The sequence below is a fragment of the Lissotriton vulgaris genome, chromosome 3_1 (assembly GCF_964263255.1).
Source record: "Lissotriton vulgaris chromosome 3_1, aLisVul1.2, whole genome shotgun sequence".
NCBI lineage: Eukaryota > Metazoa > Chordata > Amphibia > Caudata > Salamandridae > Lissotriton > Lissotriton vulgaris.
Genome location: NC_141689.1, coordinates 269,640,228 through 269,663,453, shown reverse-complemented (window position 1 = coordinate 269,663,453; position 23,226 = coordinate 269,640,228). Strand labels below are relative to the sequence as shown.

The 23,226-nt window shown below is 51.2% G+C and overlaps 1 protein-coding gene across 2 annotated transcripts in view; it reads right to left on the bottom strand.

The window, feature by feature from the left end:
* POLI (DNA polymerase iota) overlaps positions 1 to 23,226 on the bottom strand; it is a 231,995-nt gene that overhangs the window by 186,396 nt on the left and 22,373 nt on the right. The window contains exons 1-2 of one of the 2 annotated variants that reach the window (XM_086960402.1): positions 21,964 to 22,011; positions 15,329 to 15,493 (exon numbers count right to left, since the gene is read on the bottom strand). In XM_086960402.1, the coding sequence (XP_086816528.1) occupies positions 15,329 to 15,425 (97 nt within the window). In that variant the 5' untranslated portion in view covers positions 15,426 to 15,493; positions 21,964 to 22,011. Of the gene's footprint in view, positions 1 to 15,328; positions 15,494 to 21,963; positions 22,012 to 23,226 lie in introns of those variants that run through there. The other variant, XM_086960401.1, reaches the window with a different exon arrangement.

Below are 23,226 nucleotides of genomic sequence, written 5' to 3'. Positions count from 1 at the left end.
TCTTACCTGGTGCCAATGGGACTCCAAACTCCCTCATGAGGATGCAGAAGTCGTGCAGAGCCTGCGCACATTTCGTATCGCCGGCTGCTCCCAAAAACAGGAAGTCATCGAGATAATGCATAACATGCCTATGCCCTGTGGCCTCGGTGAATGCCCACTCTAAAAAACAACTGAACATTTCGAAATAGGCACAAGAAATGGAGCAACCCATAGGCATGCATTTATCCATGTAATAACTCCCTTGGAATGCAAAACCCAGCAAACGCTGATCCTACGGGTGTACCGGGAGCAACCGGAACGCCGACTCGATATCTGATTTCGCCATCAGCGCCCCGGGGCCCAGGCGATTCAGCATGGCCACGGCCTCATCGAACGATGCGTACCGCACCGAACAGACTACTGGGTCAATGGCCTCGTTCACCGAGGAACCCCTTGGAGCAGACAGGTTATGAATAAGTCTAAACTCCCCTGGGTCTTTCTTCGGGACAACCCCTAACGGGGAACAGATGAAATCCGCCACTGGTGGGCGATGAAAAGGCCCTGCCACTCGCCCTAAGCTGACTTCCTTTGCAATTTTTCGCTCTACCACACTTGGATTATGTTGCGCCGATAACTGGTTTTTACAAAAGGAGTTCCCTCGAAAATCCCCCGCCGGGATGTGGAAGCCGTGCAAGAATCCCTTCCTCAACACCCCAGCGGAGACATGATCAGGGTATTTGTTTAACCAAGGAGTCATAGCCATGAGATCAACGGGTGTAGGCAATTGGTCACAACGTTCTACCTTACTCCTGCTTGGACCCTCCCTTTCCTCCCGCCCCGTTATTTTTTGATCTACATGAACTCTCCGGGTGTGAGGAATTCCCACAGCCCGCACACACATGCTTGAACCTACATGTTCCTTGCGGTCTGTTACAGTTGCCTCGATTGAAGCCCCAACAGACCCCCCGCTTGCCGCCATTCCCGCCGGTTTTCGGCTGGTGATCGATACCGGCGCCTGCTCGAAAGGGCACCACGGGCTTTTGGAGGAAGGCCCCCGACCCACTCCCGCCCGGCGAGGATGTACCTGCCGCCCCCGGCAGGAGCTGCTTATGCCATGAGACCGAGTCGAGGCAGTCCCATGTCAGAGAGGCATCATATTCTTTCGCTTTTCGGAATTTCATGTCATAACCTTTCCATTCCTCTCCCTCATACATTGCATAAAAATCCATAATACGAGTTTGATAGCAAGACAGTTCAGTTAACACCTTGGGTTTACGTTCCCCCATAACTGTAGTAAAGATTGCAAAGGCCTTCGCCCAATTCGTTATCGTTTCATCCACCCTGAATTCCGCCATCTTGGCGCGCCACACGCTTGGGTGCCACAAATCTTTCTGGGTTTTAGCATATTCCATCTCGCGATGGTCAGTTAATAACGAAAACATATTGACATACTTGTCTCCCCATATTAACTCTTTGGTGGCCATAGGGATGTGCTGTGCCACCCTCTCCCGCCTTGAGGGTAACGAGCCCTCCCCCGCCACTGGCAAAGCGAGCTTACCCGGTTCGGTCGTTGTTCCCGCCGTTTTCTCGAGACCAACTGCAGATCCCACCGGTGTCACCTGTGGGGAAACAAGAGGAAGATTCGCATTTGCGGCATCTCGCGACTGCCGCAATTGCTGGATTAGTAGCTTGGCCTCTTCGGCCGTGTCTCCGGGCGCCTTGGCCCCCCCTGCCTTTTTATTGAGCCATGCGGCCAACTGGATGGCCAATTCAGGAGGCATATCTTCATCATTAGCGGGGGTAATCACTACCGGGATCGGTTGACCCGCGTCTGGAATTGGTACCGGGTTGTCTGCCGGTGTGACAGGGGTGGCCTGGGGTACCTCGGGGACCGGAACCTCTGGGATCCGAACCTCCCCTGAAACCGCCCTCCTCCTGACCCGCTTCCCTCTACCCTCGGGGACGATTCCCGGCAAGGCCGGGCCTATTACCTTCTTAGGGTTACCAGGATTGCTTTGCGCAGCCAGTTGTTGTTTGACCTCCTCCAAACCTCGACCGATCGATGGGACTTGACCGAGTTTCCGCTCCATGTCAGCCATCCGGTTCACCAACAGGCGTAGCACCTTATCCGTCTCGGAACCCTTTCCTGCTTTCTTGCCAGCCATGGTTTCGATTATCCGCCTTCGAGTAACTGAAAGAGAAACACAAGGATTATAAGTTCTCAAAATTGCTGCTTGTTCCGTTGAGGGCTCACGAGCAACGAGTGGGTGCAGCCTTCAGAGCACAGGAACAAGAGGACGCTTCTTCGGATTCCCGCTCATTTATTCTTCTGCGGGAGGGCGTGTACCCTCCTCCGGTACGCCTACTGGGCGTGGTCATCGGTGTAAGTGTCTAGGACAACCCCTCCTGGGCGGGAAAAGGCACGCCCCGGCTACGCCGCTTCGGGCATACCAGCCGAGACACGCCCCTCGCCCAAAATGGTTTCCCGGGAGGATCGGGGCACCCAACCATACGTTCGGGGGGACCGAGTGGTCGCCCCTTTCCATTCTTTGTGTTTGTTTAGCATTGATGACAATAGTACTACCTGTCTACAGTCAAGACCTTAAAGCAGTGCCTCATCTCCCAACTGTCACTCCACATTCCAGAACACACAAACTGTAACAGCAATATAGTTCCGAGAATAATACCAAAGAAGCATTTTATAGGGAAGACAGAAGACATCACACACCACCCCTTTTCACTAGACCAAAACACAAAACCACAATAAAACGAGAAAAAAGATCAATGAAGAAATCGTTCTATACTCGGCCGTTCATGTGAGACAAGCTCTCCTTCAAACAAAGCCATCCCGCTGGGATGATCGGCATTGAAACATTGTTCTGTTTAATTAATATTTAAGACAAATTCTGAATCAGTTTTCTGCTAGGTAGTTTTTATTGCTCTGCGTATTTTAGCCAATCCTTTCATGTTTCATGATTGCCCAGATCCATTACATTTAAACTCATTCATAGCCTCCACTGGTTCAACCTTCAACAACCTTTTGTTAACAGCTCCTGACAAATTTACCATAGGCTCGTCTCCGACATCTACAGCAACTTTCCCAATACTGTTCAGTCTATCATGCACACATTTACTTTTCTCCTACTTAAGTTCAACACTGCTAAGTACATCTTCCTTCTTACCCTCAATGAAACAAATTGTACCAACTCCATTAGGCTACCATTCGGACTGACAAGTGTAATTGCACTACATCCTCTCGAAACATCAAACTGAGAAGGTCTATTTGAGAGAAGGGTGTATGAGAAATCCGGGTTAGGAGGTAACATGACAACAGCAGTTATGCGGAACCTTCAACTGAGGGCCAAAAACGCCTTTGGCTCTCAGGGTAGGATCCAGAGCAGTTCAATTTTGATTCAGTAATGCAACAAATGACACTCAGTAACTTGTGTCCAGTCAGTGTGTTGATTCTTTTAAAAATGAAAAATTGCTTAATGCATACACAGAACTAAATCCTACACACACAATTAGAAATATTTAGAGATTCCAGGTGGAATTGGCACTTTGGAACCCTTCCTTCCGTGTAGAACAACTAGGGAGTAAATCATTGTGAGAATTAGATCACCAGATAAACCCTACCCCTAAATCAGAAGACTGTTGGCTTTTATTATGACAAAGAAGATATTGGCTTTTCATCATAAATAACCGAAACCGTTTGACTTTATATTGCTGTACACTGATAAAATATACGGTCTGGACCCTTTGACATGAATATTCGTTTACACCAGGAAACCTAGAAACCACTCTTAAAGCTAAACCCTGGGAATGGTTCAAGTGACTGCCCTGCTCCTCCTGGGTACACTGTTCTCCTTCTAGGAAGACTTTACAGTTACATTTATCCCGACTTTAGGGCCTTGTGGAGGCATGCAGCTGCTTATGAGATGGGTCCCCTCCAACAACACATTTCTCTTGCTCATTCGCTGTTCCATCCTAGGGAGCTGGTAGAATAATATGCAAATCTTTGCCATGTCAGGAGCTTATGGGGTGCGCAGCTATATGTGCGGTGGCCAAGGAGATTTCCTCTTTTATTCTTCAATGCAAGCACACAGCAAATAAACATTATTTCAAAGGAGGTGTCCCTGCCACCGCGTGTGGTATCCTCACATTTATTCCTATGGGGGTATACAGCATTCCCAGTGCCATGTGGTTTTATAGTTTCTCCCTACGACAGCATAGCCTGTATTCAAGCAGGTGGGGTACACTGTGGGCTCCAATCTGCTTGCTTTCCAATGCACTGCTTGGATTCCCACCACAGGGATTAAGGTGGCTAGTAGCAGTGCTTCTGGCATTGCTGGGGCAGGCTTCCCACACCACTGCATGGCTTGGGTGATAATCCCTTAAGTATCTTGTGGGGCCGGGATGATGTCAAAGTGTCCCTCACCGCTAAGTAGAAAAAAGTTTAGACGGCACACGCTCATGGTCCCAGCGAGGCAACCACTGAACTTGCTAGGGATTTTCTCATGGCTGTGGGTGTCTCAGACACCGAAGCACCCATGGCACAACACACAGTGCTGCATACAGGCAGCAAGATATTTTTGCTGTGTTTCCACCAGTGTGCTACTGATGGCAAACAGACCACAGGGGAAGTCTCCGAAGGCACATTGGTGCATAGATCATTATAGGAGGAATTCCTATTGTCTTCCAAAGTCTCTAGAAATGCTGCTCTCTCCTTAGCAGCAGCTGTAGGAGAAGGCATATCTTGCACTCCTTACCAGCCCAGATGGTCTCCTGACTGGTGTCTTTTTGACAGTATCCTTTATGGTCCTCCACAGCCGATTACTCTCCTTGTCTGCACTCCCCAGTCACCAAGGCATTCGGCCATTTCAAGAATGGTTGTGTGGGGGGGGGGGGCGTGTCCAAGATGACGGCGGAGTAAGACGTGCTTTCTGTCCCTATGCCGCCCTGATCTGCTTAGCCTTGCCCAGCGCCTTCCCTGGACCTTGCCGACGGCTCTAGTCCTAGCGCGACGCTCCCGGAATCACTGTGGTGCTCTGAGCGCTACCCGCGGCTCCGAGAATGGTGGATTGACCTCGCATCGGCGCTGGGGCCTGTGGCGTGGCAAACCTGTGGAAGCCGCGGACTTGCGTGCTGCGGTGCTGAGGAGGGGCCGCCCGGCCGCACAGCTGCAGAGCCACTCGCCGGGACTGGTGCCGGCTGCACCCTCGGCGATCGGAGATCCAATCTCGATGGGGGTGAGTGACTGAGCTGTCCAGTGGGGCCCCGGAGCGAAATCCAGCTGAGCCAAGGGCCAAGACGGGCCTCCCGGATCACGCGAGCACGGGGATCTGCGGCCTAGCGCCGGGACGCGACTTCAGAGGCCGGTCTCCTGAGGTGCGGCAGATCGCGGCCAGAGGAGAGTCGGGAGCGGCGCCCGCCCCCAGGCCTGCACTGAGGAGCGAGAAGCTCTCCTGGGGGCTCTCTAAACCTAGCACCGGCGGCGGCCCGTATCTGTGACGACCCCCAGTGGCGGCCTACTAGCGGGGGTCGCAGGCTACCTAACTGCTGCCTAGTACACAAGTCGGCCGGGACATGAGAGTGCGGCCCGTGGAGGTGATGCCCCTCTCCTGCTAAGGGAGGCGCGGAACACGCGGATCCGTGCTTGGAGTGACCTGCGCTGCCGGACGGGAGCAGAGAGGGGTCGCCTGGCAGAGTGGCCTGGCCCTGGTAACGACACGGAGGGGAGCACCGTGGGCCCACTGGGGGGCGATTGAGAGCTGCACCGAGATCTCGGGGTTGCGGTGGAGCCTCTGGTGCGACTGGCAGGGGATCGCCATTGTTGGAAAGGGATCACCGGCAGACGCCAGCGACTGGTCGGATCGCGATGGCTCAAAGAAATCGTAAGGACAAACCCGGCAAAGAGGGGCCCCTGAGGGGATCGCAGGCGACCACATCCCCAGGCACTAGCTCCAGCTCGTCTCCCCGGCTGCGGGATGATGAAACTCCGGCCACCAAAGCCTTCATGCTAGAACTATTTTCGGCCATCAAGGAGGACATCTCAGAGCTTCGTTCTCAGCTCGCCTCGGACCTCCGAGAGGTGAGGAGGGATGTTGATGGCATTGGCGAGAGGGTCGCGACCCTGGAAGAGCACGATCTGGGCACGGCAGAGGACGTACATCGGCTCAAATAAGATGTGATCAGGCTGACGGAGCAAAACCTGGATCTACAGGCCCACGCTGAGGACTTGGAGAACCGTTCTCGCCGAAATAACATCCGCATACGTGCGGTGCCCTGGGGAGGAGAGGCGGGGGACTTGCGTGGCTATGTGGAGGCACTTTTTTTGCAGATCCTGGGTGAAGAAGACCTGCATGAGATCAGAATGGACAGAGTGCATAGAGTTGGGCGACCTAGAGGCACAGGGGCTCCACCCCCGGACATTTTGGTCTGCATTCACGACTTTGTGCTCAAGGAACGCATACTCCGGAAGGCGAGAGGGATTACTGACTTGCAGTTCAGAGAGCATCGCCCCCAACTCTTCCAGGATTTGGCTGCTTCAACGCTACAAAAGAGGCGCACCTTTAAACCTGTGACAACCTACCTGAGGGAACAGGGTGTGGCGTACTCCTGGGGTCATCCCTTTCGCTTATCTTCCGCTGGCAGAACAGGCTGGTCCAGGTTCGATCGCTGCAGGCGGCCAGGGAGTTGCTGGGCCTGGATGACACTGCCCCCTCCCCAGGGGCGGATCGATCACCAGAGCAGCAGCGGCGCGGTTTGTCTTCCTGGCAGAGAGTGGGGCGCCCAACGGTGCACAGTAGGCCAGATCCATTGGCCAGCCAGCAAGAGAGAGTCGGAGCAGTGGCCTCCATGGTGAGTGCAACGGAGTCACTGTCGCAGAGCAGCTCGGGAGCGGCATGATCCTGCAGGGAAGGCTGATAGGCGACGGAGGGACCACCCCCCCTCCGCTCAGGTACCGTGGGTAATTATGTACTTTTGGAGAAGACACCCCTGTCCAAGGACTGAATGGGACATTGACTGGTGTCTCACCCGCGGCCCGCTGTGGGCTGCAGAAGCCGCCCTTATGGTGGCCCTTTGCTTCTTGTTTTTTTTTCCTTTTTATGTTGCTCCCTCAGGGCTTTTGCAGTTACCGGTGGGGGAGGCACTCCTGTTGAGGCTCTCCAGACCTGAAGGGGGAGAGGGGGGTGGGCGTTTGGGGGGGGGGGGTTGGAGGGGGATGAGGGGTGGTGGTGGTGGTAGAGTGAATGTGTCGAGGTTTGTTTCTGCTCTTGCAGTCTCAAGGTGTGGGGGGGTACGAGGGAGGGAGCTGGGGGGGGTCTGGACTTGTTGAGGTTCCAAAGGTGCTGGATGGTGTGGCGTGTGTCGGGTATAGGGTGGAGGGACGCGGAGCTGAGTGCAAGTACTTATCTGTGATGCCGGTCACTGTCGGTACGTGGAACGTGAAGGGGCTGAATTCCCCTTAAAAGAGGCAGAAGGTGTGGAAATATATTCTTGATCAGGATCTGGATGTGGTGGGCCTCCAAGAAACGCACCTGGCGAGGAAGGACGAGTCCCGCCTCAAGCATAAACAGTATCCGCTGATTTATAGATCCTCTGCCCACACTAAGCACAGAGGGGTGGCTCTTATGTTCCGTTCAGCAGTGCGATTTCAGCCGTTGGGGGTTAGGAACGATAAAGAGGGTAGATGGATCTTGGTCAAGGGGGCGCTCCGTGGCAAATTGTGCACCTTTCAAGTTCTATACGCTCTCAATGCTGCCCAAAATAAGTTCCTCCAAGACCTACTGCCTACGGTGGAAGACTTTGTTGAGGGGGCACTTTTGGTACTGGGGGATTTTAACCTGGTGTGGGATCGTGAGCTGGACTGCTCTCGGCCCCAGAGGGCTGACGCAGGAGTTTGTTCGGCTGAGACACGTAGGCAGTTTACGGGTAGCGGGCCCTTCATCCCCTCGCCCGAGATTACACTTACTATTCACATGTCCATCAGTCTTATTCCCGCCTGGACTATGGGTTTCTGAGCCAGTCCCTGCGGGGAGCCCTGAGCGATGCTAGGATCTTCCCCCTTTCGGTCTCCGATCATAGCCTACTGGCCCTCTGTTTTCATTGGGCTCCGGATGGTACGGGAACGCGCAAGTGGTATTTCCCAGCCTACTTGGTCAGAGACGACCCCTCCTGTAGTGTGATCCGCGAATTTTTTTACCTTAACCCGGTCCAGGACACCTCGATTTTTGTCACTTGGGATGCCTTTAAGGCGTCGATCAGGGGTAGTTGCTTAGCCTTCAACGCGGCTATTAATAGGCAGCGGCGGGTGGAAAGAGAAGTGTTAGAGGACGAACTGGCCAGGTTGCAACTGACACATAAGCAGAATCCCACCAGACAGACGCTCCGCTCGCTGACGGCGGTTCGGGGTAAACTTAGGTCCCACTGTAATAATAGGGCGGAGTTCACTCGCCTGAAACTGCGCCGCCTCTCCTACTCACAGGGTAACAAGATTGGGAAGCACCTAGCGCGCCAGTTGAGGGACAAACGGGAGAAGGAGTATATAGGAGGTATCCAGGACCCCGGGGGTGACCTGCACCATCGTGATGAGGAAAAGGCAGAACTTTTTGGAGAGTTCTATGCTACGCTATACTCCGGGGATTCCCTAGACCCTGCGACCCAGCGTGACTACCTTACTGCACTTCCACTTCCTCACGTCTCTCCCGAGTGGAACGACTTGCTTGAGGCCCCCTTCACTAAGGAGGAGGTTCTGACGGCGATCAAAGCCCTGAAACTCAATAAGGCACCCGGGGCGGACAGCTATACGGCACTCTTTTATCGGACCTTTGCGGCAGACTTGTGTGACCATCTGGTACTCCTCTTCAATGCCATGGCGGAATCGGGCACGACCTCGGACTCCATGGCAGAGGCCGTTATATCGGTTATCCCCAAGCCAGGGAAGGACCCTACCAAATGTGCCTCCATTAGGCCTATTGCCCTGCTGAATATAGATGCCAAATTATACTCGTCCATATTGGCAGCTAGGTTACAGGATCTCATGCCCGCTCTCATCGACCCCGACCAATCCAGATTCATTAAGGGGCGCCAGACCCACGATTACACTCGCCGTGTGGTCCACCTTACTGAAAAGGCTAATCGCTTCCGTATCCCGGCGTTATTGGTGGGGTTGGATGCGGAAAAAGCCTTTGATCGGGTGGACTGGGGATTCCTTTTCTATACCCTAACGGCTTTTGGCTTTTCGTCCAATGATACGAGCGAACTATAGCTGCCCTCGCTCCAGGGTCTCGGTCAACGGTCACCTGTCGGCCTTCTTCCCCCAATCCCGTGGCACGAGGCAGGGTTGCCCACTTTCGTCCCTGCTCTTTGCCTCGAGTATAGAGCCCCTGGCGATGGCGGTGCGGGAACACCCTGACATCCGGGGACTGCCTTTCACGGGCAAACAACACAAAATCTCGTTATTTGCAGATGACGTCTTGCTGTCTTTAGCTGATCCTGCACGCTCCCTACCCCAGGTCCAAACTGAACTGGCGCGCTTTGAGGAGGTTGCGGGCTTTAAGGTCAACTACGACAAGTCCTTAATTTTGAACCTTACGCTCTCCCTGGTGGAGGTGGACCGCCTTCGCCCGCTGTCTCCCCTGCCATGGACACTTTCTTCCCTTCTGTACCTGGTGATCCACCTCACTCCCACGGTGGGGAAACTGTACGCCGCCAAATTCCCCCCCCCTGCTGGCACGTATCCGCTCCGATCTGAGGCGCTGGCTACCTCTTTACATCTCGTGGCTGGGGCGGATTCACGCGATTAAAATGACGCTTCTGCCCAAGATGCTATATTTATTCCAGGCACTCCCCATCGTGGTCGATGCCGACTTCTTTCGCAGTATAAAAACCCTCATGCTCCGCTTTATTTGGCGGAGAGGGAGAGCTCGCTTTTCCTTTGCCGCACTTCGGCACCCGTGAGAGGAGGGAGGGGTCGGCCTTCCTGATATGCTTCTCTACTATAAGGCGGCGCAGCTTTGAGTACTGGTAGAGTGGTCTCAACCGATGTCAGAAAAACACTGGCTCCATATGGATAGGAGTGTGGCGGGGAGGACGATATGGGATCTGGCGTGGAAGCCAAAGAGGGACAGGCCTAAAAATGCGTATATCAGCACCCCCACGGGTACCACCATAAAGGTGTGGGATTCACTCGCCGGGGATGAGAGGTGGACAACGTTCCCCTCCCCGTTTACGCCCATCCATTTCAATCCTGCGTTCCCGCCTGCCCAATTTGAGGGGCCCTTTGATGTCTGGAGGAAGGGGGGCTGTTTTGCCCTCGCCCACCTGTTTCATGCAGTAACCCCGCTAACATTTGACAACTGCAGACAGGACTATGAGGTCCTGGCGACGGAACGATACCATCATGCCCAGCTTCTCCACTGGGCGCTTTCCCCTACTGTTCACGACGCCGCTACTAGAGCTCTCACCCCCTTTGAGGCCTTTATCGCTCGGGCCTCTGGCATGCGGGGAGCTATCTCCTTTCTTTACCGTCGCCTCCTGTCCACGGCAATGTCCCCCAGGCCGCGATACATGGGATCGTGGGAAGATTTGTTGGGCCGCGAGATTTCTGATGTAGAGTGGTCGCAGTTGTGGAGGGATTTGGCGAAACACAATCACTCCGTTGAACTCCGAGAGGCCCATCTTAAAACGATGATGGACTGGTACCTCACCCCAGCCAGATGAATTTTCTGGGACGCCATTCCTCGATTGTGGCGGGAGAGGTACAACGATGCTCCGAAGAGGCTGCAGCCGGTTGCAGGCATCCATGATATCGAGGGCTACCGGGTCTGTGTCACTAACACCCGTGGGCACACATTGGACCGGGAGTGCGCGAACTGTGACTGTTTATCTTACGAGCCCCGGCCCTCCGGATGAGGGTCTTCACCTTTAATCTTAATCTCTCCCGCCTGCCATGATTGCCCCGTTAGGGGAGTTGTTCGAGATTGTCGCAAATGTTTTTCTTTCTGTTTTCTACCAATAAAATACACCTTTGAAAGAATGGTTGTGTGTCCAATAAAGAGTCAGTAATGCCCACAACTGGGACACAGACAGCAGCCCTAGTGTTCACAAGTCTTGTGCCCTCTTTTTTCAGGGTGCCCTGGAAGTCCATTCTGTATAATCCTGAAAGCGAGTTAGGGATGTCTTTTAGACAGTCCTGAAGAGAGTCCAGGGTACAAGCCACAAGTCTCCAGGTTCCTGCCAGGGGTGCATCATCCATCCATTCAGGCTCCATCTCATCTTTCTAAGCCTCTGCTGTGACTTAAGAGGGAGGTGCACTTTCCTACGGGTGGTGAGGCAACCACAAAATTAGGTGGTTCCACAGCATCCCTTTACCACTCTCCGTCACAAGAAGGCAGCACCCTACTCCCAGCATTACGCCTGTGCTGCAACTGAGGAGATATTTCTTAAGCATCTTTTATTAAATTTTACAATTCATAAAATAATTAAATATCTATTATTTCTTGCTGTAACACTGCTTGATTGTAATTTCAGTATCTCAATAACAGTGACACAATATTTATGCAATCTTACCAGAAACCACAGTTTACAACCTGCTTTGAATGGTTGAACACTCGTCCTTATGTGGCAGTTCTGCAATCCTCTTCACTGGAGAGCATCCGAGAATTCTTGTGTGCATGGTAAATTAAAATGGTTCTTTATTGCAGCACAAAGATCACGCTGCATACTCGAGAGGGGACTCTCAGTTACTGACTACTACGGTACCGCTGAACTGGAACAGAAACAGTCAAAGCCAGCATTTCAATCAGCATGCCACAGGTGTCTTAATTAATGGCACATGAGCCAAGTGGTCAGGCTTTTATTCCATGTTCCAACCCTGCTTCCATGGCATGGCCTTCTCCATGCAAACGTGTGAGCTTGTTGGAACCTCAAACTCCCTTTTCCCCATTCATAGGGGCACATTATCCCCACAATCTCAGATTACAAGAGACTTGCAGAGGATTGTTTTCACCCAAAATCAATGAATGAAGGGGAACTGGTGTAGAAGAAGTCACCAGTGGCCAAATGGAGATCCTTGCTAAAAGAGATCAAAAAATGAATGAATAATTGAACTTTGTCCAAAAAGTAGGTAATGTGGTGCTTAATGTTACAGGGATAGAACACAGGCATGGTACCATATGAGCAAAATTAAAAAGAACTGAATCTGCAAATCAGGATTTGACAAAGGGAACAAGTGAGATGAAGGCCTTTCTTTGCTTTATGAGGTTTGGACAATGAGTTCAAGTGGTGTATTTAGACTACAATCATGAATGTGGAGGACATGCAGGCAGCGAGCAACCAAGAACAGGCTAATAGGCTGGCTAGGACCGACAAAGTGAGAGACCTGTGGGTCTCTGTCCATGATGTCCTGAGGTAGAAGAATGATGCGGCTGAGGGTCTCCAACCAGTAACTTCAAAAAGTGCAATAAAGCAACTCGCTGTGGGCAATGCTACTGACTCTGCACAAGGAACCGCTACAAATGTCTAACCTTTAAAATCCACTTCTTTGTCCTGGGTACAAGAGGTAGAAGGTCCAGTCTTTCAGGGCTCCTATCAGGTCACACACAGCAGGTCTGATCCTCTTCTAATATTGCAGAGGTCCTGAAACAGTTCTGCTATGCAGGACAACAACGCACACAACAGCAAGGAACTCTTCAACATCGTGAAAGAGCTTTCCAACCCCAGCGCAGGAAACAACGACATCACCCCATCGCAAGACCTCTGCAACTCCCTCGCCTCATACTTCCACAACAAGATCACGGACATACACAGCAGTTTCAACAACCAACCAACGCACACCATGACCGACCAGCCACCCCCCCCCACCACCACCCTCCACGCCTGGACCCCGATCAGCACCGAAGACACCATCCGCACGATGAACTCCATCCACTCCGGATCACCGACCGACCCCTGCCCTCACCACGTCTTCAACAAGGCCGACGCGGTCATCGCACCCCACCTGTGAGACATCATCAACACATCCTTCGACACCGCCATCTTCCCTGAAAGCTGGAAACACGCCGAACTCAGCGCTCTAATCAAGAAACCAACAGCGGACCCCACCGACCTCAAGAATTACCGCCCCATCTCGCTTCTCCCGTTTCCAGCCAAAGTCATCGAGAAGACCGTCAACAAGCAGATGGCCGCCTTCCTCGAGACGAACGGATCCCTCGACCCCTCACAGTCCGGCTTCCGAGCCAAACACAGCACCGAGACCGCCCTCATCGCCGCCACCGATGACATCCGAGCCCTGATGGACAATGGAGAAACAGCGGCCCTCATCCTCCTAGACCTCTCCGCGGCATTCGACACGGTCTGCCACCGCACCCTAACACGGCGCCTCAGCAACATCGGAATCCAGGACAAGGCGCTGGAATGGATCATCTCCTTCCTCGACGGAAGAACACAGCAAGTCCGCCTACCACCGTACAAGTCAGAGGCCTCCGAAGTCATCTGCGGCGTCCCCCAAGGATCATCCCTGAGCCCCACCCTCTTCAACGTCTACATGAGCCCCCTCGCGGCCATCGTACGCAAACACCACCTCAGCATCATCTCCTACGCCGACGACACCCAGCTGATCCTCTCCCTGACCAACGACCCTGCCGCCGCCAGAGCCAACCTGCACGAAGGGATGAAAGAGGTAGCCGAGTGGATGACGACCAGCCGCCTGAAACTGAACTCAGACAAGACGGAGGTCCTCATCCTGGGCTCCTCACCCTCCGCCTGGGACGACTCCTGGTGGCCTCCCGCCCTGGGCACCGCACCCAAACCGACAGACCATGCACGAAACCTGGGCTTCATCCTGGACTCCTCCCTCTCCATGACCAGGCAAGTCAACAGCGTCTCCTCAGCGTGCTTCAACATCCTACGCATGCTACGGAAGATCTTCTGGTGGATCCCCACAGAGACCAGGAAGACCGTCACCCAGGCCCTCGTCACCAGCCAACTGGACTACGGCAACGCCCTCTACGCCGGGACCACCGCCAAGCTCCAGAAGAGACTCCAGCGGATCCAAAACGCCTCAGCCAGACTCATCCTCGACATCCCACGATCCAGCCACATCTCCGGACATCTGAGAGACCTTCACTGGCTCCCCATCAACAAGAGAATCACCTTCCGCCTCCTCACCCACGCACACAAAGCCCTACACGACCAAGGCCCGAGCTACCTCAACAGCCGAGTCAACTTCTACGCTCCCAAACGCCACCTCCGATCAGCCAACCACGCCCTCGCCGCCGTCCCCCGCATCCGAAGAGCGACTACAGGAGGAAGGTCCTTCTCCTACCTGGCCGCCAAGACCTGGAACTCCCTCCCGTCCGACCTGCGCCTGACCCAAGACCACCTCTCCTTCAGGAAGAAGCTGAAGACCTGGCTGTTCGAGCAGTAGCGGCACCCCCCCCCCCAGCGCCTTGAGACCCTACGGGTATGTAGCGCGCTTTATAAGTGTCACTGATTGATTGATTGATTGATGCATGGATTTTAAAGGTTAGATCTTTTTAGCGATTCCTTGTCTTCTACTTTCCTGTTAACTCTGCCACCAACCATCTTTCCCATCCCATCTTTGCCCATTCACCATTGCCTGAAACAACTAATCTGTCTTCCTCAACAAGGAACCGCAGTGTGGTGTTCAACTCAACCATGTAACCATAAACTGGAATGATTACATAACATTATAAAGTACTGCAAGACTTCTCAGTATGGACCATTAAATCCTTATTTAAAACTCTATCAGCCCTAGTAGAAAACAAAGTAAACTACTTCAGGATTGCTAGTTGTGCTCATCTGCTCCCAACAGTGTCCCTGAAGGACAAACAAGGCACTACGCTGGATAGCTTTCTCACTGAATCCAGAGTCCAGGACAAAGTAAACACAGCCTCCTTTCAGTTCCAAAAATTCATATTTTTCCAGTTACTAACGCCCTGGATTTTCTTTGTCTAGCCACCTTTTTCCTTAAATCATGTTGTGTACTGTAACTATATGCTCTCAAAGATTAAATCAAAATGCTAACAATATGTAAAAACAATATATGAATTCTGAATTAAAAACATGTTTGTATTAATCAATGTTGTTAACTTCTACAGCACCCCACAACATTTAGAAATCATTTTCAAATACAAAACAAGCATTTTACAAAACTTCTTCACGCAACATAATGTTGTTCTTAAAATTCCTATTTTTAAGATAATGTATTCTACACATGTTTCACACCTTCCCGGCTATGATAATGACATTCTGACAGAAACAGGTCATCTTTGTGTACCTCGTTGCGATTAAAAGTAACAGGAAGAAGAGAAATATGCTGTACCTGTGACTCTGTAAGACATTTCTCTATAGGGTGTGAGGTCTTCCCCGTTAATCAGAACCAACTGCGGACAAACATCTTTAGCCTCCTTCAGAGACATGCATTTATTCACACCAAGACTTCTGGCTTTATAATTACAGGTGACAAGCAAAGACTTCTGTTGAACACCTGAAAAGAAAAGTATATTAATTCCCTAGGCACTTTGATAGCTAATCGGTGACCAATACTAAATGAACAGCTGATTTGAGAAGTATATTAATGCGTTTGGCAATTTGATAGCTAATCTGTGATCAATATTAAAAGCTTGAAATCATATTTCATCTAAAGAAGCTTTACTTTGTGTTAAAATATTTGACGCAATAACAAATCCACAATACTAAAATCTGCAATTAAAAATACATGAAAAAAATGAAAGCTTCACATTAACAAATATAGCTTGGCAACAAGATATTTAGTTGTTTTGTCTGTTAGTAAACAAGATATCTTACAAAAACTACCATAATTATTTTTGTTTAAATCTTTTTATTTTTCCCAAATTGTATGTGAATTTGAGCCGGTAGTTTCCGGTGTTCGGCACTGGCACCTAATTGACAGCACTGGGACTTATGACAGCTCCCACATGGTGGCGCTGTTTGTGTAACATAGAGGTGACCACAACAACAGTTTTTTAATAAGTAAATATACATTAAAACTAATACCTGCCTCCCAAGCCATTCTGATAGCTATGAGGGTCCTCCAACAGTCTGAATGGTCACACTTGTAGCAGTGTGGTGGCTAGAAGCTTTGTAAATACTGTCACTGGCAGCAACAGAAGTGGCAATGGGTGGTACAAACTGGGGCGGCCTCCTGACAAGGGCCCTGGCACTTCCTTTTTTGTACAAATTAAGCACTGGGGAATCAACATTTCAGTACTAGTTACACTGCCGAGTTCTCAACGTGTTCCCACACTTCAAACATTAGCATTATACAAAAAGAGGAATATTGTTATGTTGTGTATGTTTAACATGTCTTGATGCGAGCTCTGTGTATTCGCATTCCATAGAACATGGAACGCGAAGCTAAGAGCAGTTACTGAGAAGAGATTAGGAAGAGCCAGCTGACCAGTCGTGCTGCGGTAGCGGCTTGTATCTTTATGGAATAAACATAATTTATTTCACTAAATTATCTCCTGAGCTTCAATCTAACAATTGGCGGCGATCGGGATACGACTACTTGAAGCGATTATTCAGCGAGATTTTTTTTTTGTATGCTGGATACAGGCAGAGTTGATGCGACACCTCTAAAGAGCTCTTCAGTAACTCGGAAATTGAAGGGGGCATGCTGTTGGAGTGGACAAATTCATTGCACCGGTGAGCGTTGTCTTATTTGATATCTAAACGCTATGAGTATTGAAACATACGCTGTGCTTGGTCTTACCGTTCAAAGGATGCAAGTTCAAGGGCAGTCCATAGCAACTAGCTGGCTGCTCGACGCTCGCTCGCGATCGGTTCCTCAAACTGCGAGTCATTCCGTGTATTCAAACTGAACTCTGGGTGCGCGTAGGACGTCCATACGGAACTTGGTGTGTCACATGACACGTAGCGGCCATTGTGGATTGGGAAGGGCTTCCTAATGTTATTGAAGAGCGTTTCTGCTGTTTAAACGCATTTTTATCAGCACTTTGAGTCTTTAAAGGATTTTTCTTCAGTGATTGTATCACTTCACTGCATCTTTACTCAAGGTGACTGTTAAAAATGGGGGTCTCTAGTTGGCAATGGCTGGCCACAGTCCAAGTAGTGACCTGTCTTCCCAAGTCAGAGTAAGGGGGCTACACCCTTTGATAACCCCTGCTCAACCCTGTGGTAACGTAGCACGAGCAGCTAGGCTTATCTCAGAGGCAGTGTGTAAAGCATGTATGATCATACACAGTAACACAGTGAAAGACACTACAAAGGGACACCACACAAGTAGTTATAAAAATAAGTATCTTTATATATAGACTTAACACAAGACCAATAACGGTAAAAAAGCCACAATACTAAAAAAGGGGGGTACTCTTGAAAAGCTGGAAAAAAAGTTCAAAGTGTTCAAATAAGGGTTCAGTTCAAAGTAGGGGTCTCTGCGACCCTTTTACTTACAAAGTACCTGGATTTCGTAGCAAAACAAGCAAAATGTCGCAAACTGACTGTAGCGATGATTTTCCCCACGCTAGGCCGGCCTGCACTTCCAGATACACACTGACCCCAAGACCACCCTCAGAGGCACCCTCATCTACAGACCACCGGGACTACGCACACAATTCAGCGAAGACATCGCAGACTTCATCAGCCCGCACGCCCTTCCCTCCGCCGACTACATCCTCCTAGGGGACCTCAACTTCCACCTGGAGAACAACAACGACAGAAACACCACCGCCCTGATGGACAACCTCGCCAACCTCGGACTCAAGCAACTGGTGAACACCCCCACCCACTACGCCGGCCACACGCTTGACCCCGTCTTCTCATCCAGCAAGCACATCTCCTTCAGCCACGCCACCGGACTCCACTGGACCGACCACAGCTGCGTCCAATTCAGGTTCAGCAAAACTACGCCACACCACCAGCCGCAACAGGTCCCCCGCCGAAGCTGGAGCAAGATCACCGCCGAGCAGCTCACCGCCTCCCTCAGCCAGAACACTCCCACCAGCACAACAAAGCAGCCAGCAACCTCACCAAGTGGCTGACCGCCTGCGCCGATGACCTCGCACCACTAAAGAACCCTCCCAGCAGACCCGGCAGCAAGAAAACCCCCTGGTTCACCGACGCACTCAAGGAATCCACAGACAACAGGACCGCCCTCAAGCACGCCACCCGCAAACACCATCAGCTGATCCGCGCCACCAAGAAGATGGCACTCAAAGAACGACTGGACAACAACGCCCACGACAGCAAGGAAGTCTTCAGCATCGTCAAAGAGTTCTCCAACCCCAGCGCCGGAAACAACGACATCACTCCCTCGCAAGACCTCTGCGACTCACTCGCCTCGTTCTTCCACCGCAAGATCGCCGACATACACAACAGCTTCGACGCACAGACCATGCACCCTACCACCGAACCAACACCCGCCACCACCACTCTCTGCAACTGGACCCCGATCAGCACCGAAGACACCACCCGCACGATGAACTCCATCCACTCCGGATCACCAACCGACCCGTGCCCACACCACGTCTTCAACAAAGCCGAAGCCGTCATCGCACCCCATCTCCGAGACACCATCAACTCCTCCTTCCACACCGCCACCTTCCCAGAAAGCTGGAAGCACGCCGAGCTGACCGCCCTCCTGAAGAAACCAACGGCGGACCCCACCAACCTCAAGAACTACCGTCCCATCTCGCTCCTTCATTTCCCGGCCAAAGTCATCGAGAAGACCGTCAACAAACAGCATGCCACCTTCCTCGAGATGAACGGATCCCTCGACCCCTCGCAGTCCGGGTTTCGGGCCAACCACAGCACCGAGACCGCCCTCATCGCAGCCACCGACGACATCAGAACCCTGATCGACAACGGGGAAACAGCGGCCCTCATCCTCCTGGACCTCTCTGCGGCGTTCGACACTGTCTGCCACCGCACCCTAGTGAAGCGCCTCAGCAACATCGAAATCCGAGAGAAAGTGCTGGAGTGGATCATCTCATGTCTCACCGGAGGAACCCAGAGAGTCCGCCTCCCTCCGTTCAGATGAGGCCACCGAAGTCATCTGCGGCGTACCACAAGGATCTTCACTCAGTCCAACCCTCTTCAACGTCTACATGAGCCCCCTCGCAGCCATCGCACGCCAACACAACCTCAACATCATCTCCTACGCCGACGACACCCAGCTCATCCTCTCCCTCACCAACGACCCCACCACCGCCAGAGCCAACCTACACGAAGGGATGAAAGACGTCACCGACTGGATGAGGAACAGCCGCCTCAAACTGAACTCAGACAAGACGGAAGTCCTCATCCTGGGATCATCACCCTCCGCCTGGGACGACTCCTGGTGGCCCCTGGCCCTGGGCACCGCTCCCAAACCAACGGACCACGCACGCAACCTGGGCTTCATCCTGGACTCCTCCCTGTCAATGACTAGACAAGTCAACGCCGTCTCATCCTCGTGCTTCAACACTCTGCGCATGCTCCGCAAGATCTTCAGATGGATCCCCACTGAAACCAGGAAGACCGTCACCCAGGCACTCGTCACCAGCCGACTGGACTACGGGAACACCCTCTACGCCGGAACCACAGCCAAACTTCAAAAAAGACTCCAACGCATCCAGAACGCCTCCGCACGACTCATCCTGAACATCCCTCGACACAGCCACATCACCGGACACCTGAGAGACCTGCACTGGCTCCCCGTCAGCAAGTGAATCACGTTCAGACTCCTCACCCACGCACACAAGGCTCTCCACGACCTAGGCCCCAGGTACCTCAACGACCGCTTGACCTTCTACACGCCCACCCGCCAGCTACGATCGACCAGCCACGCACTCGCCACAGCACCGCGCATCCACAGAGCCCCCGCCGGAGGAAGATCCTTCTCCTACCTGGCAGCCAAGACTTGGAATACCCTCCCCACCCACCTTCGGCGAACCCAAGACCATCTCTCCTTCAGGAAGCAGCTCAAGACCTGGCTGTTCGAGAAGTAACTTCCCCCTCCCCCAGCGCCTAGAGACCCTCCCGTGTGAGTAGCGCGCTTTACAAATGCCGTGATTGATTGATTGATTGATTGATTGATTGATGCGTTGAATCCTTGCCGCAAGGGAGGATGATGCGCTGATCCTGTTGCGTGTGTGATCTTGTTGCGATGAAAGAAAATGGCGCCCCACGAGGGAGCGACGTTTCGGGTGCGATGTGAGGAAAATGCCGGACGCATGGCGTCCGCGCTGCGATAATCTCGATGCGATGATACGGGGTTAGCGAGCCTTGGAAAAGCCCGCAAACTAGCGATGCGATGATCTCTGGGGCTAGCGAGCACTTTGTGGCCAGCAAGCGAGCGATGTGATGATCTTTGGTTTGCGAGCGCTCAGCGGCAGCAGAGCGTGGATTTTTCTTACGCTCTTCAGCTGCGGCGGCTCGCAAGCGGACGTTAACGACGATTTTCAGCACTCTCTTATCTGTAGTAGAATTAGAGGTCATGGAACTCACAGGAGATGTGCCTGTGACTCCAGCAGGAGGCTAGCTCTCTTCTAGCCCTTGGGTGATTGCGTAGCAAAAGTTAAAGTCTCTCAAAAGTCCTTTGCCCTCTTCTTCCAAGTCCAAGGGGAACTACTGCAGGCCAATCCAAGAAACAGCACACAAGAACTAGGACAGTCCTCTCCTGCAGATTCCTTCAGTAATACGGCAGAGGTTCCTCTTGACATCCAGGAGCAATACAAAAATCAGGGGTTTGGGCACAGATATTTAGACCCCACAAGTCTTTGTTCTCAAAAGTCTCTTCGCTGAACCCAGCCAGAACTAGTACGGCTCAGGCCTGGAGCACTTTGTTTACCAGGCTGCATCCTTCCTTTCAGAAATAGTGGGGTCTGCCATCAGACGCACAATAGGAGTTGGAGTCCGCATTCACCTTGCCAGAAACAGCTCTATTCACGTCAAGGAGCTACCCCTCCCCAGTGCTCAATGAAGATCTCTCTATTCAACCCAGGTATGACTCAGCCTGCCTTGCCTCTCTAAACCCAGACAGCGAATACAAATAACAGCAGAGCACACTGGAAGGCTTAGGCAAGAAAATACCTATTTTCTAAAAGTGGTATTTTCAAACACAGAATATTAAAACCAACTCTGCTAAAATATGTATTTTATTATTCTGAACTCAGGGATACTAAACTCGAATTTCAATCATGTTCCTTGGGACAATTAGGACTATAAGATGTAATAGCCAATCTGCCCATTCTAGCCTTTGGAGAACAGGTAGCCTTGCAGCAGTGAAAAACAAAATGGAGGGTAATTCACTACCAGGACATGCTACACATATCAAGCCATGTCCTACCTTACGCACACAATGCACCTACCAAAGGGGTGACAGACATGTTGCTATGGGAAGGTTCAGGGGGTGGGAAGTGTGGGTACTTCAGAGCCAAGATGGCAGTTCTGGACTGCACGCAGACACTGCAGTGGCAGGTTTGAGGTACCATTTACAAGCTGCTTTTGTGGGTGGTGCAAACCAGCGCTGCAGGTCCACCAGCAGCATTTGGGTTACCAGCCCTGGGCACACACAGGCCACACTACTAGGGACTAACAAGTAACTCAAATAAGCCAATCAGGGATGTACCAATTCACAGTCATATTTACATAGGAAGCATTTGCGCTGTGGCACTGAATGGCAGTGGCACAGCGCCCAGAGCATCTAATACCAGCAAAAACATAGGAGACAACAGCGAAAAATGGAAGGGAGACCCACGCCAATGGTGCCAGGTCTAACAGTGACTCATTCTTTTCATCATTAAATCCATTTTTAAACATTATAGTTTTTCTTCTTTCTTCCCTGAACTTTGACTATTGAAGTTAGACTTTACAGCAATTTAGGTGGTGAAGAAAGGAGTCTTTCACTATAATTTACACTGAACAATGTCACTATTTTATCGCTTCCACCTTACATTTTTTCATTTATTTGCGTAGCAACATGAGTTAACAAACCTTCTTATTGAGTCCTCCTCAGGCTTTTTGGTCCAGCGGTTCTGAACCTGCTTTAAAGTGGACAGAATGGAAAGAATATTTTTTTAACTATATTGAGACCGAGAACTCTGATGGCAAGATGTCACCTGAACAGAAAAAATGCATTCTATTACATTATTTAGGCCCACAAGGTCTTAAATCCTACAATCAAATGAACAAACCCATAGTTGGGAGTGGGGATAGCAATGTTTTCACGGTTGCTTTGTTAAACTTGGATAAATACTTTGCTCCCAAAGTTTGTATCGGTATTACACGATACAAATTTTTTTCAGAGGAAACAACTAAAAAATGAATCCGTGAATGACTAAGTCAGTTAAAAAAATTGGCAACGGATTGTGCTTTTGGTGGGTTACTAGAGGATTTTGTTTGTGACCAAGTGGTTATGCATGCCAATAATCTTGCTATTCAGGAACGCCTCTGGATGAATGGGGTTGCTAGCCTTGATGATATCCTTAGATGTGCTAATGCCTTGAGAACAGAAAATATTGCTTAAGATGTGGTAGCTAAAGTGAGTTCCAATTCTAAAAAACTTTATATTTACAAGCAGAAAATTGATGGATGGAGTAAGTCTAAAGTGAGCAATGAACCTCCCAAGTGTTATAGGTGTGGAAGTCTTGAACATTTAGCTTTTGATAAATCTTGTCCCGCTAGGAAGAGTAAATGTGGTGTGTGTGGTATGTATGGACATTACACTAAAGCATGTAGGAGAAAAACTAAAGCTGTGAAGTGTATCCTAGTAGACACTGATTCGGATGACAATACGAGCAGTAGTGATGAACAGATTTCTGACTGCTCTGTTGCTTTAAAGAAAAAACTCCTTCTCAAATTAGTGATGGATGTTTGCTGATTGATAATATACCAGAATGTTGGATTCACATAGGTGGAGTGTGTGTGAAAATATACGCAGATTCAGGGTCACCTTATTCCATTAACCCCTTCGCTGCGGCAGCAATTCGGGGGAGGGGGGGCCGAGCGTGCGTCACGAGCCTCGGTTGATCTGTGCTCATGATGGAGCGGTTCCGTCATGGCCCCGCCCGCTCAATAGAACTCGCTGGGCAGGCGCGAAATCAGCGGCACGCAGGCGCGCCGAGCAGGCCATGACGGAACCGCTCCGTCATGAGCACAGCTCAACCGAGGCGCGTAACGGAGCGGTTCTGTTACGAGCATGGAAGCGGTTAATAATGAAGATATTTGGAAAAAGAATTTCATTGGTAAAATTGGTTC